Here is a 12,055-nt window from a genome sequence, read left to right on the forward strand (position 1 = left end):
CCAAAATATACGGCTGTTGGTAAAGTTTTTTGAATCAAGAAATGCAAATATTGTGGCTCAATTAATTTGTGGAGTAACATATATTAACTCTTTTGCTCATGATTATTGTTCAAAACAATTAAAATTGAAAAAGATAAAATGATCATACAATATACATTTCTGGTATGCTTTTTGTGTGCTTGTCAGTCTGTAAGCTGTATTCCGTACTTATAAAGAAATTTCCTCTTATTGTGGCATTGGCTGCCACTTCAATAACTGAAATATTTTTGTTGAATATAATTTGCAGTTAATTTTACCCTCTAGCATAGTTGTGAAAAAGAGTTGTTATAAAATTTCTGTGTAGATCCTACCGATGGCCTTTAATATTGAAAGGAGAGAAAATATAATTTTTATGAATTTGGAGCTATTGTTTTGACACAGCTGTACTTAGTAAATTCTTATTCATGATTTCCATGTTTCAGGGTACAACACGATTCAGCTTATGGCAGTGATGGAACACACATACTATGCAAGCTTTGGCTATCTAGTTACTAACTTCTATGCTGCTTCAAGGTATTCTAGAGCTTATCATTCAGGTTGAATACCATAATGTGTAGTGATGCTTTCCTGCAATTTCTCCGCATATTGTGTGTATACTATTGCCTTATTCTGTGTATATAGGCACTGACTGCCAGTAGGGGATATTTTCACTTGCTTAACTTTTAGATTTCATAAATAAATCTTTAAATATTCTCTACCTTTCCATTTCAATAATAAAATAGTTGAGACAGAACAAAGAATGTCATGTTGTTCAGGTATCACTCGTATTTTGTTTTACTGTTGAAGTAAATACCGAACTTGTGACTATCTGTTTCTTGTTATCAATAGGGTATTCACTAATGTCACCATAAAATTTGGTGAATCTGTAACATAGATGAGAGGAAATATCAGTCTAGGACCTATAAGGGTTGGATATGGTTGAAAAATATGGTATTTCAACCACCATTGGAGGATGATGATGATACAATTGTGACCTGTAGAACATAGACATTCCGACACTTGGCATCTTTGAGAATCTGCTCTGCATAATCTCAACAACCTGTTGTTGAAAAACGCTTTAACATTGACATCTAACAGCAGATATATTTTTCATGAAACCATCAGTCAGTGCATGTAGAAACAGAGGCTCAGGTGTGATGACTATTATGTCATATTAGCCATTCGTTTCTGTCACAACCCCCTGCAGTGTTCAGCAGACCAGTACGGAGGACTAGTTTCATCCACTGTTAATCATAATCAGTGTATCCCTGCAAGACACACATGCGACTACATTTTGGACAGTGTTGCTCTCAATACACTTCATAAACTGACAGTTTTTGGTCTTCTTTGTCCATTAACCACAATAACAAAATCTGCTCTAGTTGAAAATCAAAAAGAGTCTACATTTTTGCCCACCTGTAATGGGACAAATGCAGAGATGTGTAATGCAAAATCGAGGATCACTTTCCAGCCTCTGTATATACCTGCATGCCTCTAATTTTATCCTTGCAGTCATTATGCAAGATACAAGTTTGGAGGTGATCATATACAATGTCTGAGAAAAAGATGAAGATGACATGCTCAATGTCTATGTAACATCATACATGTACACGCCATCAGCAGGTATTTAAATAATTAAAGTTGCAGTTGTCTGTCACAGGTAGAACAGCCACCAGAGTGTATTAGTGTTGTTGATGTTTAGTGTTGGTACCAGGCCTGGTAGGATATTAAGGGGGAGTAGACTGTGTCAGGTGTTGAGTGATCACTGTAAGGACATGAAGATGCCACATGCTCGTGTGAGACAACATTATCAGTAATCGATGAAGTTCAAAAGGGTCCTCATTGTGGATATCGATTTGGCCGGCTGGTCAATTCGTGCAATATCCAGATCTGTAATACATTAGGATGTGCCAGTAACCTGATCTTGGACTAGATGGGAATGTGAGAGCGTGTATACTCATCGTCAAGATTCTGGTCAACCACGTCTGACCTTGACAAGGGAGGATAGCCGTATTTAGCACTGAGGATACCAAACCCCTTCAAATCTGTGCCTGCCATCCAAGAACAAGTAATGGTCTCGTCACAGCATTGTGTGTCGCGCTACGTCATTGGTCAGTTGGTCAGAAACTAGGGGCATCTGGTCTAAGGCACGCATAGGCTGCCATTAACACAACAACACAAACAGCTTCATTTGGAGTAGTGCCTTGACTGGGAAACATGAATTGTGTCCCGGTGCCAGAACCATGCTGCAGTGCCTTTAGGAGCATTATAGTGAACTCGCATTGATGTCTCTGCATCAAAAATCACCTGATGTAAATCCTATGGAATCCATCTGGCTCGCAGTCGGGTGTCATCAGCACATATGCAGATCAACAGCCTGTTATTCACGCAAATTTCATGATCTGTGCAAAGATATCTAATGTCATGTACCCCCACAAACTGACCAATGATTTGTCAGGTCCCTTAAATGAAACAACAAGTTTACTGTTACCAGTGACCTTTTAATTATCACCATGACATGTTTCAAAGGTTTAAACCTCCATCATCTGGTGGATTTACATTTGTTAATATGACTCTGTGTGTGTGTACGATTTTTTGGAGGAACTTATGGCACTGTCTCCAGTGGTCACAGGTTCCTTTCACTGTTGTAACACATCACATGTATACTGTCATATTTTGTTTACAGAAATGACAATATACATGTGGTGTGTTAAGACAGTGAAAGGAACCTGTGACCACTGGAGACAGTGCCATTTGTGGAGATAATTAAACAGTGACTGGTAACATTAAACTTATTTCATTTAATGTTAATAACAGTCATGGTAATACATAACCTAAAATGTTCGCATTAAAAATGTCAGATCCCTGATACGCAGATCAGTGATTATTTTGTCTCACCAGTATATATCATCAACAATATCAGTCCTATACACTTGCCGGAGACCACTGGACACTACTTTCACTACTTATACTCTCTCTCAGATGAGAATGACACATTGTGTTCTGTTTTGCTACTAAGCCTTTAATCCAGACGTACAAACTGATCGAAGAATTCATAGTATAACAGAACTCAATAGGCCATTCTTAATTGGGATACAGCATATGAAGTGAAAGTAATGTCTAGTGATCTCAAGAAAGTGCAATGGGTGTGATAAAATACGCTATGTGATTTGTTTACTAGGTGACTGATGAACTCTATTGATGTTACTGCAATCAAATGGGCCGATATTGCATAATTTACACATCAAGCACTTACTGTCAGAGCAACAACCAGTGCAAGGTCTGATGACAGTACAGTCATGTGATACAGCGTTATTCCATTCCCCATGGCGACAGGAAGGCTCTGTCACTAACAGCCAGCAATCTCTAATTCAATTGCTCATGTACACATCTAGCAATAAATTCGGCAGGCACTGAGATCTTCTCTTTCCCTTCAAGTGTTGCAATTTTTCAGTTTGGCACTCATTTCTTTTTTCTTATTAGGACATTTGTAGCAGACAGATTGCGGTAGCATTTTCTGATTGATTGGTATAAGTATTACTTAGCTGTCAGTTGCCGATTGAAGCAATAATTTTGCATAATTTTGTCCTTCAGTGCTTGTTTTGGCTCATTAGTCTCCGCAGCTGCCTTTTCTCAGTTTGTTTTATTATTTTCATCCAGTTCTTCTTGTCTTTCACCCCAACTGTTGGATTCTATTCAAGTTGTATTACATTATATGGGAGAGTGTTTTCACAGTATGCAGACAGAAACATTGTTACATGCGAGTTTTATTTGATGTAAATATTTCATTCATTCAGGGTCTGTGTTACCATCATCATCAGCAGCAGCCATTTGATGTCCACCACTGGATAAAGGTGTCCTTCAGGCTTCTCCATGCATTGCGGTTTTCAGGTACACATCAGTACCGTTCCTTCAGGTTTCCTAACATTATTATACCACCTTTCATTAGGTTATCTTCTCAGTCTCTTGGGATCCAGCAGAGTACTTACGTGGTCCACCTACCACTCATTCACCTGTTTTAAATGTCCTACTCACTCCCATTTCATGTACATTACATGCATCATCATGTCCTCCATTCCAATTTAGTAATTCCCATCCTGTGTCTTCCCAGTCATTTCTGAACAACATAAGTTTTTGCATTAGAAGTCCATGTGTCGATGCCATAAGTCAAAACAGGCAATACATACTGACTGCAAACTTCCCATTGCTAGATATTATTTATAACATTTGAATTATGGCACTATTATGGAAAGGATAGATTGCTACTCACCATGTAGTGGAGATGTGGAGTCACAGATAGGCACAACAAAGACTCCCACAAACAGCACTACACCATCCACCACCTGTATTCAGCTCTCCCTCTTCCTTACTCCCACCACCTAGACTGCTTCTCCAACCATGCACAGTTGCTTGCATTTGGACCTTGGCAGTCAGAGACAATGGTCGTATGTGTGAACTGCGTTTGTGCGTGCATGTGTGTGTGTGTGTGTGTGTGTGTGTGTGTGTGTGTGTGTGTGTGTTGAATTTATAAACCAGCGTCAATCTATTTCAACACAGAATAGTTGATCGGTAAAGATTTATCATTCATCTGCAGGTGATTTACTTTAAGGACAGTGGGTTGCAGATTAAATTCTCATGTGTTTTTACACATCTCACCAATGTGAGAAAATTGTTAATTGGAGTGAAAGATTCTTATGATTAAATCTCTTTATAAAATCAATGGCATGTGGTAGACCTAAATCTATATTATAAACTACTGGTACTGTGTAACTTATTTTCTATCCAGAAGGCCAACAGTAACGAGGAATGTTTTTCATTGATCAGGAGGGCATGTACTGAAATTCTCTTTCCCTTCCGAATATCACTATATATAGACAAGCATTGTGTTGCTCTGTAAACATGACATTAAACAGTTCCTTTCCTTTGTATTATATACATTCAAGGTCACTGCACCTGAAGTAACATTAAGAAGAAATGTGGTATATGAGGCTTTGTCATGGGTTACAAATATTCTAATATTATATTTTCTTTTCTTAGCCGTTTTGGTACACCTGAAGAACTGAAAGAACTTGTAGATGCAGCTCATGCCAATGGGCTGTATGTTGTTATAGATTTGGTTCATTCACATGCTTCCAAAAATGTTCTTGATGGCTTGAATCAATTTGATGGAACCAACAGCTGTTATTTTCATGATGGTCCAAGGGGTGACCACAGTAGCTGGGGCAGTAGACTCTTCAATTATACAGAGTAAGTTGTTGCTTCACATAGATAGTTGCTTTTGTGGTATGTTTCAAATATAATATGAATAGTGAGATCATATTCCCTGAAATAACTTCATTATTTTTTTCTAGGTATGAAGTTCTAAGGTTTCTGTTGTCAAATTTGAGATGGTGGAAAGAAGAATATAAGTTTGATGGATTTAGGTAAGAATGCTTTGGGTATATTTTATTAATTTGTTGAACAGTTTTTTAGCAGCATATGACTGGGGGGAAAAGTTTGATTCATAGGTGTGAACTCGGAGCTTGTTTATATCTCTTGGGGAAACTTTTTTTTTTTTTTTTTTATAAATGTAATCTTTCAAACACATTTGTTCAACTGCTTTATTTTACTAGCTGTTCTATTCTCTAAAAAATTCACATGTTTTATCTGAATTACACATTTTTTGAAAAGGCAAATATTTATAATTTGGCATATATATTTTAGATTTGATGGTGTTACATCGATGCTCTACCATTCACATGGGGCTAATAAAGGATTTTCTGGAAGCTATGATGATTACTTTAATCTTGACGTTGACACAGAAAGTGTTATGTACTTAATGATGGCAAATCACATTCTACATGATCTGTATCCAGAAATCACAACTATTGCTGAAGTGAGTGTGGATTTTTTAATATTATGTGGGAAAGATTATTTTAAATGGTTTTTCATGTAATTTGAGTTTCAAGGCTATAAAACATTTCAGGTGGTTTGCACTCTGTATGTGGTAAGTGAATCTGTGATGAAATGCGCAGCTCTTCTTATGTAGTCATTCCATTTTAGATAGTTCTGTTCACAAAATCTTGGATATTTTATGATTGTAACTGTTCCCAGTGATTGCCAGTTGTGTAATACAACGATGATTGGTGTTTCTGCTTGCTTATACACAATATGTTACATTTATTTATGTGGTGAGTTTACTGTCAGTCCCTGCACCAAGAATCAATCATCTGCAGGTCATCTTGCTTTTTTCTGACAGTGCAAGTTTCCTACATACAATAGCATCAAATGTGAACAACCTCACAGAGCTTCCAACGTTATCCACCTGATCATATATGTAGTGAACAGTAATGTCCTATAATATTCCCCTGGGGGTTACCTCTTTTAATCTGTTAAAAGAAATTATTAGTGAGCTACAAATTTAATTATGGTGGAGGACTGAAATTCAGTAGAAGAAAAGAAAAGGATGAAAAAATAATAAGATAACATAGACTGGAGGATAGGAAGGAAGGGGTAACACCTGATAGAATTTTGCAAAGAGTACAATTTAATTATTGCTAACACTTGGTTTGGAAATCAGGAAAGAAAGTTGTGTGCATGAAACAGACCTGGAGAAACTGGAAGGTATGATATAAATTATATGATAATAAGACAGCAATTTTGAAACCAGATTTTAAACTGAAAAACATTACCACAAGCAGATATGCACTCTGAGTTCAATTTCTTAGCTATGAATTGCTGATTAAAATGGAAGAAATAGCAGAAAGTTGGGAAATGAAGAAGGTGGGATCTGGATAAATTAAAAGAACCAGAGGTTATTGAGAATTTTGAAGGGCCCATAGGCAACGATTGATTGAACGTGGGAGGGGGGGGGGGGGGGGACGCAAGAGAAGAGAGAATGACGTAGGCAGAGCAGAGCACCAAATAGAATTAAAGACAAGGCCCAGTTTAAATCCTTAAATAATGCATGAGAGATGGAATTTAACTGACTAAAACAGACTGTATAAAAATGAAGCAGGCAAACGGGACTACAGATGTTTAATAAATGATTATATTAACAGGAAGTGCAGAATGGGAGTGGCTGGATGAGAAATACAGGACTGTAAAAGTATGCATGAGTAGAGGAAAAGTAGATACAGCCTATAGAAAAATTAAGACATTTGGGAACAAGAGAAGCGCCTGCTTCAATATTAAGAGCTCAGATGACAAGCCCATACCAAGCAAAGAAAGGAAGGCTGAAAGGTGTAAGGAATATATAGAGGGTCTTTACAAGGAAAACAAACTTGAAGATAGTATTAGAAAAAGAGAAGATGGAGTAGATGAAATGAGAGAAGATACTGTCAGAAGATTTTAACTAAGCACAGAAAGACTTAAGTAAAGAAAGAAAAAATGTCCCTGGAGTAGACGACATTCCCTCAGAATTATTCAGATCCTTGGGAAGCCAGTCATGACAAAACTATTCCACCAGATATGCAAGATAAGTTATGCCATTTTTCTTCAGTGAAGCTTCTCTGAAGGTATATTTCTTGTGTGTTGTCTTGTATGGAAGTGAAACATACATGATAAGCAGTGCAGGCAAGAAGAAAATAGAATCATTTGAAATGTGGTACTACAGAAGCACACTGAAGATTAGATGGGTATCAAATAATTAATTTGGAGATACTGAATCAAATTGGGGATAAGAGAAATTTATAGCACAGCTTGTCTAAAACAAGTGTTTGGTTGATAGGTAACGTATTGAGCATCAAGGAACAGTCAATTTGGTAGTGGAAGAAAGTGGGGGAGGGATAAAAGTTGTAGAGGGAGACAAAGGCTTGAGTACAATAGGAAGAGCCAAATGGCTGTAGTTTGGCAGAGATGAAGAGACTTCCACAGAATAGACTAGCATGGAGAGCTGCAATTAATCAGTCTTCAGAATGAAGACCACAACCACCATCACCACCTATAAATGGCAGTCAGAATGATCCTGTGAGATACTTTAATTGCATGGAGATTGTAAATTTATATCAAAGTTCCAGCCTCCCTGTGTTTGTAGACTCCCTTGCAGATCTCATTGTTAATAATATGGAGTTTGTGGAAAGGAACTGTGTTGTTCACTTGGTGGACACTTAAGAAAGATGATTTTTGCATATGGAGCAGTTCTTTAACCACTGTACAGAAGAGTGTGCACTATTTTCCATATTCCAATTTTAATAGGATTTCTCCAGGGCACAGAAACCTGAGTGATAAACTGCAGGTTTTCAAATCTAACTTGAAAGACTATATTGTGCCCGAAACATTTTATTCTGTATGGAAGGTCGTTTGGCTGTAATGTGTTATCTGTGTATACTATTGCTAGTCTTTCAGTGTCTTCTTTTTGTTTCATCTCCAACCCATTGTCATGCTCGTTAGTGTATCACCAGGTGTCAAACCACTGTTTAGCTTTCAATGTTAAATTGACAACTGCTGAACTGTCGGTGAGAGCGATTAAGTGCAAAATACTTTCTCTCTCTCTCTCTCTCTCTCTCTCTCTCTCTCTCTCTCTCTCTCTCTCTCTCTCTCTCTCTCTCTGAGCATCATACAAAATTACTTTTTGTGGTGCTTGCTTCATCATAATTTGGTATGTGTCTCCAATATGCAGTACCTCTGAACTCCACCTTTGGAGGACTATCTTTGTAACATGAGCTTGGTTTGTTTCTGACCCAGCCTCAATTTATACTTACCTCTATCTGCTTCTACAGTATGCCTACTTCCCTGTTCTTTCCATATATCAATATTATCTGGTTACCCTGTTTTTTTTTTTTTTTTGTTTATGGATCTGCTCCTAGTTTTTCTTTCTTTACCCCAATTTATCAACAGTTCTCTCTGGTTTTCAAATCAAGTCTTTGGATGGCATCTGAATTCTGCATTCACTCTCATGCTCATCTCCTTTTGTATAAGATGCTGGGTAAGTATCTGCCTAATCTTGGATATCTTATTTTCTCCAACTTTTTCTCTCACTATATGGAGAGTCTCCTGATTCTAAAACTTAATTTTTGTGGTGTACATGCATGTCAGTGTCCTGCCACCTTGAAGGTGGGGAAAAATCTATTTTTGTTTGATTTTAGTTTTAAAATTGAACACAGTGTACTGTGTGTGTAGCCAGTGTGCTGTATGGTTATTGCTCATAACTTTTATGTGCAGGAACATCAAAATAATTTTTCCCTGTGTAAGTGAACAATGTGCAGTGTTTTGGAACTCCCTGGCAGATTAAAATTATGTGCCAGACCGAGACTTGGACTGGAACTTTGCCTTTTTGCAAATAGGAGAGAAGCACCAGCAGGAGTGAAGTAATGCCAGTTCGTGTTGTATGCCTGGATAGCTCAGTTTTAAAAGATTTGCCAGTGAAAGTCAGTGTTCTGGGTTTGACCCCTAGTCCGGTGAACTGTTTTAGTCTGCAGGAACTAACACTTTGTAACAACATTCAGCAGTCCTTGAAGAGAAGAGTGCAGTGATACCATACCTGTCATTATTTGGGGGGATTATTTTTTGCAGTGATAGCAAAGTATTGACCTTCAAGCAAAGTTTGAAGTTACCATTGTCATCATCTTTGCAGTGTAAACTAATCGTCATATAACAAAGCTGAAACTCCGTTGTACCTGCAGACATCAGCTCACATTTGGTATGTCACAGGAATTTTTGCAAAATATTTCAGTGGGAGCATAAAAGAGCATATCACTGTATTGTTCTTTTCAAAAGCTGTTGCTGTTGAGAATTTCATCATTCCAATTGGAAAAGCCACAGTTGCTTAAATAGCTTGGTGATAATCACTTGTTGAAACATTTGACTCTTTGTCTTCTATCATTTATGTAATGAGTCTCCTCATTATCTGGGACATGCAAAGTTGTTTAGTTTCTCAAGTCTCATTATACAACAACTGTTATGCTATGCTCACTCGTCTAATATAGGGTTCAGAATCTGCTTCTCGGATCGCTAGACAACAAGTCAAGCAATTCGTATTAATGACTTTTTATTGCAGTAAGAGAAATGACAATACTTAACTTTTGAGACTTTACAACGGTGATTTCGCAAGCAATGGGCGACTGCAAATAATCAGTATATACAATTCCAATACAAGTCACTGCTGTAGACCTCATAAATGGCTAGACTTAAACTCGGGCCACGGTCAAGGGTGTGGCACTTATATTCTCTTTGCCTAGATGCCGCTGCTGTCTCAGTGTCATCCTAGAGAGGGATCCATCAGCATACTATTGGCTGACGCCATCTCGCAGCCCTCTCTGCTTTAACGTTCTTGGCCGACATGCTGGCACCTGATGTTACGCTGGAACAACTATTGATACAGTTCCTTTTGTGATCAATTAGTATATGAACAATTGTGTTGTCATTTAAAAAGAACATACTCTTTAGTGTTGTCAATACATTATTTGTGATTTCTACAACATTAATCACAAAGTATGTGATGAGTTTTTAATGAAGCCAAACATGTCCCACAGTCTGCATCATAATTTTTGCATACATTATCTTTAATTAAAACTCTCTTGTCATTGTTCAGGATGTTTCTGGCATGCCAGCAAGTTGCCGGCCAGTGAGTGAAGGTGGTCTAGGATTTGACTACCGTTTGGCAATGGCAATACCCGATATGTGGATAAAACTTTTGAAGGAAATAAAGGATGAGGACTGGGATATGGGTAAAATTGTCTACACCCTAACCAACAGAAGATGGATGGAAAAAGCTGTAGCATATGCCGAATCTCATGACCAGGTAACGTAAGTTTTCTTGTGTTCTTTATCCTGTATTCAAAATATTACTGTTGTTTCTTGTTTCTGAAGAATAAGTAATGGTTTTGTATAATCTTGCTAAACATTCACTCAACTTGCTTGTTAAATGAGGTTTTGTAGTGAAGCTATCAAAACGTAAGGTTCCTTCTCTGTGTGTTTCTTTTCAAAAGGTCAACATACTTGTTTTAGTCCTACTTTATTTTGGGCATAAAATATTTCAGCATTATTTTTACTCCCAAATTATTTTGAATCTACCAGAACTTTCAATACCATATGTTGTATCATAAAATTAATTTTAAGCAATTACTGAGGAGTTAAATTTCAGCTGTTATACTTCGATTAAAATAGCTTTGTGATTTACATTCTAATGAGTCGAGTGATTTCAGGTTTTGTAGGTGCAAAGAGATAAAAGAAGCAGATGACTATTTACTAAGCTATTAATCTCGCACAACTCTACCTGCTCTTCTACCCCCCCCCCCCCCCTCACACACACACACACACACACACACACACACACACACACACACACACACACACACACACACACACACACATACACATGCGCGCGCGCGCGCGAAACTACACTCCATTATTTATTTTGCATTTATGATTGTGAATGTAATAGGTCTATTTGCTGTGAATTGGTTATTCACTGAGTATAAATCTCATGTAGAAAAATAGGTCTGATATCAACAAATTAATACCTCAAAAGTTTGTTTCCAATACCTACTTTGTGTTTTGCTTGTTGATGATTTTGCAGGTTTCCACTCCAACTTTTCTACTTCTGATTTTCTGTTCAGAATGCTGTTTGAGCACTTTAAAACATGATAAAGTGTGTACCTTCTCCTGTGACAACTAATTCAATGCATTCATCATTTTGTGCAAAGAATCTATTTCACTGACCTGTTATCATTTACCATTGGACTACAAAGTAGAAATGAAAAATAGTTGCTCTGAACTCTGTTCATTTGTTTCTCAGCTATAAACCTATACTATATTTTTGTTAAAGCTGTACATATGTACACACATTTCTTCTCCACATTCTTATTCCTCATACACAATTAATATGTCCCCCTTAATTTTCTTACCTCATCACTCCATAATTGGGGTTACCTTTACTCATTGATACATGTATAACTAGTTTTTGACTATCAGTTTACTTCCTTATCACTTGTGTACTACCTTCTCTCTTAGTTTCTTCAACATGGCCAGGGCCATGTCACATTTGGGTTAGCTGCTGTAGTTGAGGTTTTGATGATGATTAACAAAAAGTGTCAAAAGTAATTATTTGGTTCAAGGA

At 37.3% G+C, this 12,055-nt stretch overlaps 1 protein-coding gene across 1 annotated transcript in view; it reads left to right on the forward strand.

The window, feature by feature from the left end:
• The window catches only part of LOC126470057 (1,4-alpha-glucan-branching enzyme), a 107,664-nt gene that overhangs the window by 54,508 nt on the left and 41,101 nt on the right, over positions 1 to 12,055 (forward strand). Inside the window, exons 6-10 of the mRNA XM_050097562.1 lie at positions 462 to 552; positions 5,056 to 5,265; positions 5,370 to 5,441; positions 5,722 to 5,893; positions 10,529 to 10,738. Coding sequence (XP_049953519.1) covers positions 462 to 552; positions 5,056 to 5,265; positions 5,370 to 5,441; positions 5,722 to 5,893; positions 10,529 to 10,738 — 755 coding nt within the window. The remainder of the gene's footprint in view (positions 1 to 461; positions 553 to 5,055; positions 5,266 to 5,369; positions 5,442 to 5,721; positions 5,894 to 10,528; positions 10,739 to 12,055) is intronic.

The sequence above is a fragment of the Schistocerca serialis genome, chromosome 3 (assembly GCF_023864345.2).
Source record: "Schistocerca serialis cubense isolate TAMUIC-IGC-003099 chromosome 3, iqSchSeri2.2, whole genome shotgun sequence".
Classification (NCBI taxonomy): domain Eukaryota; kingdom Metazoa; phylum Arthropoda; class Insecta; order Orthoptera; family Acrididae; genus Schistocerca; species Schistocerca serialis.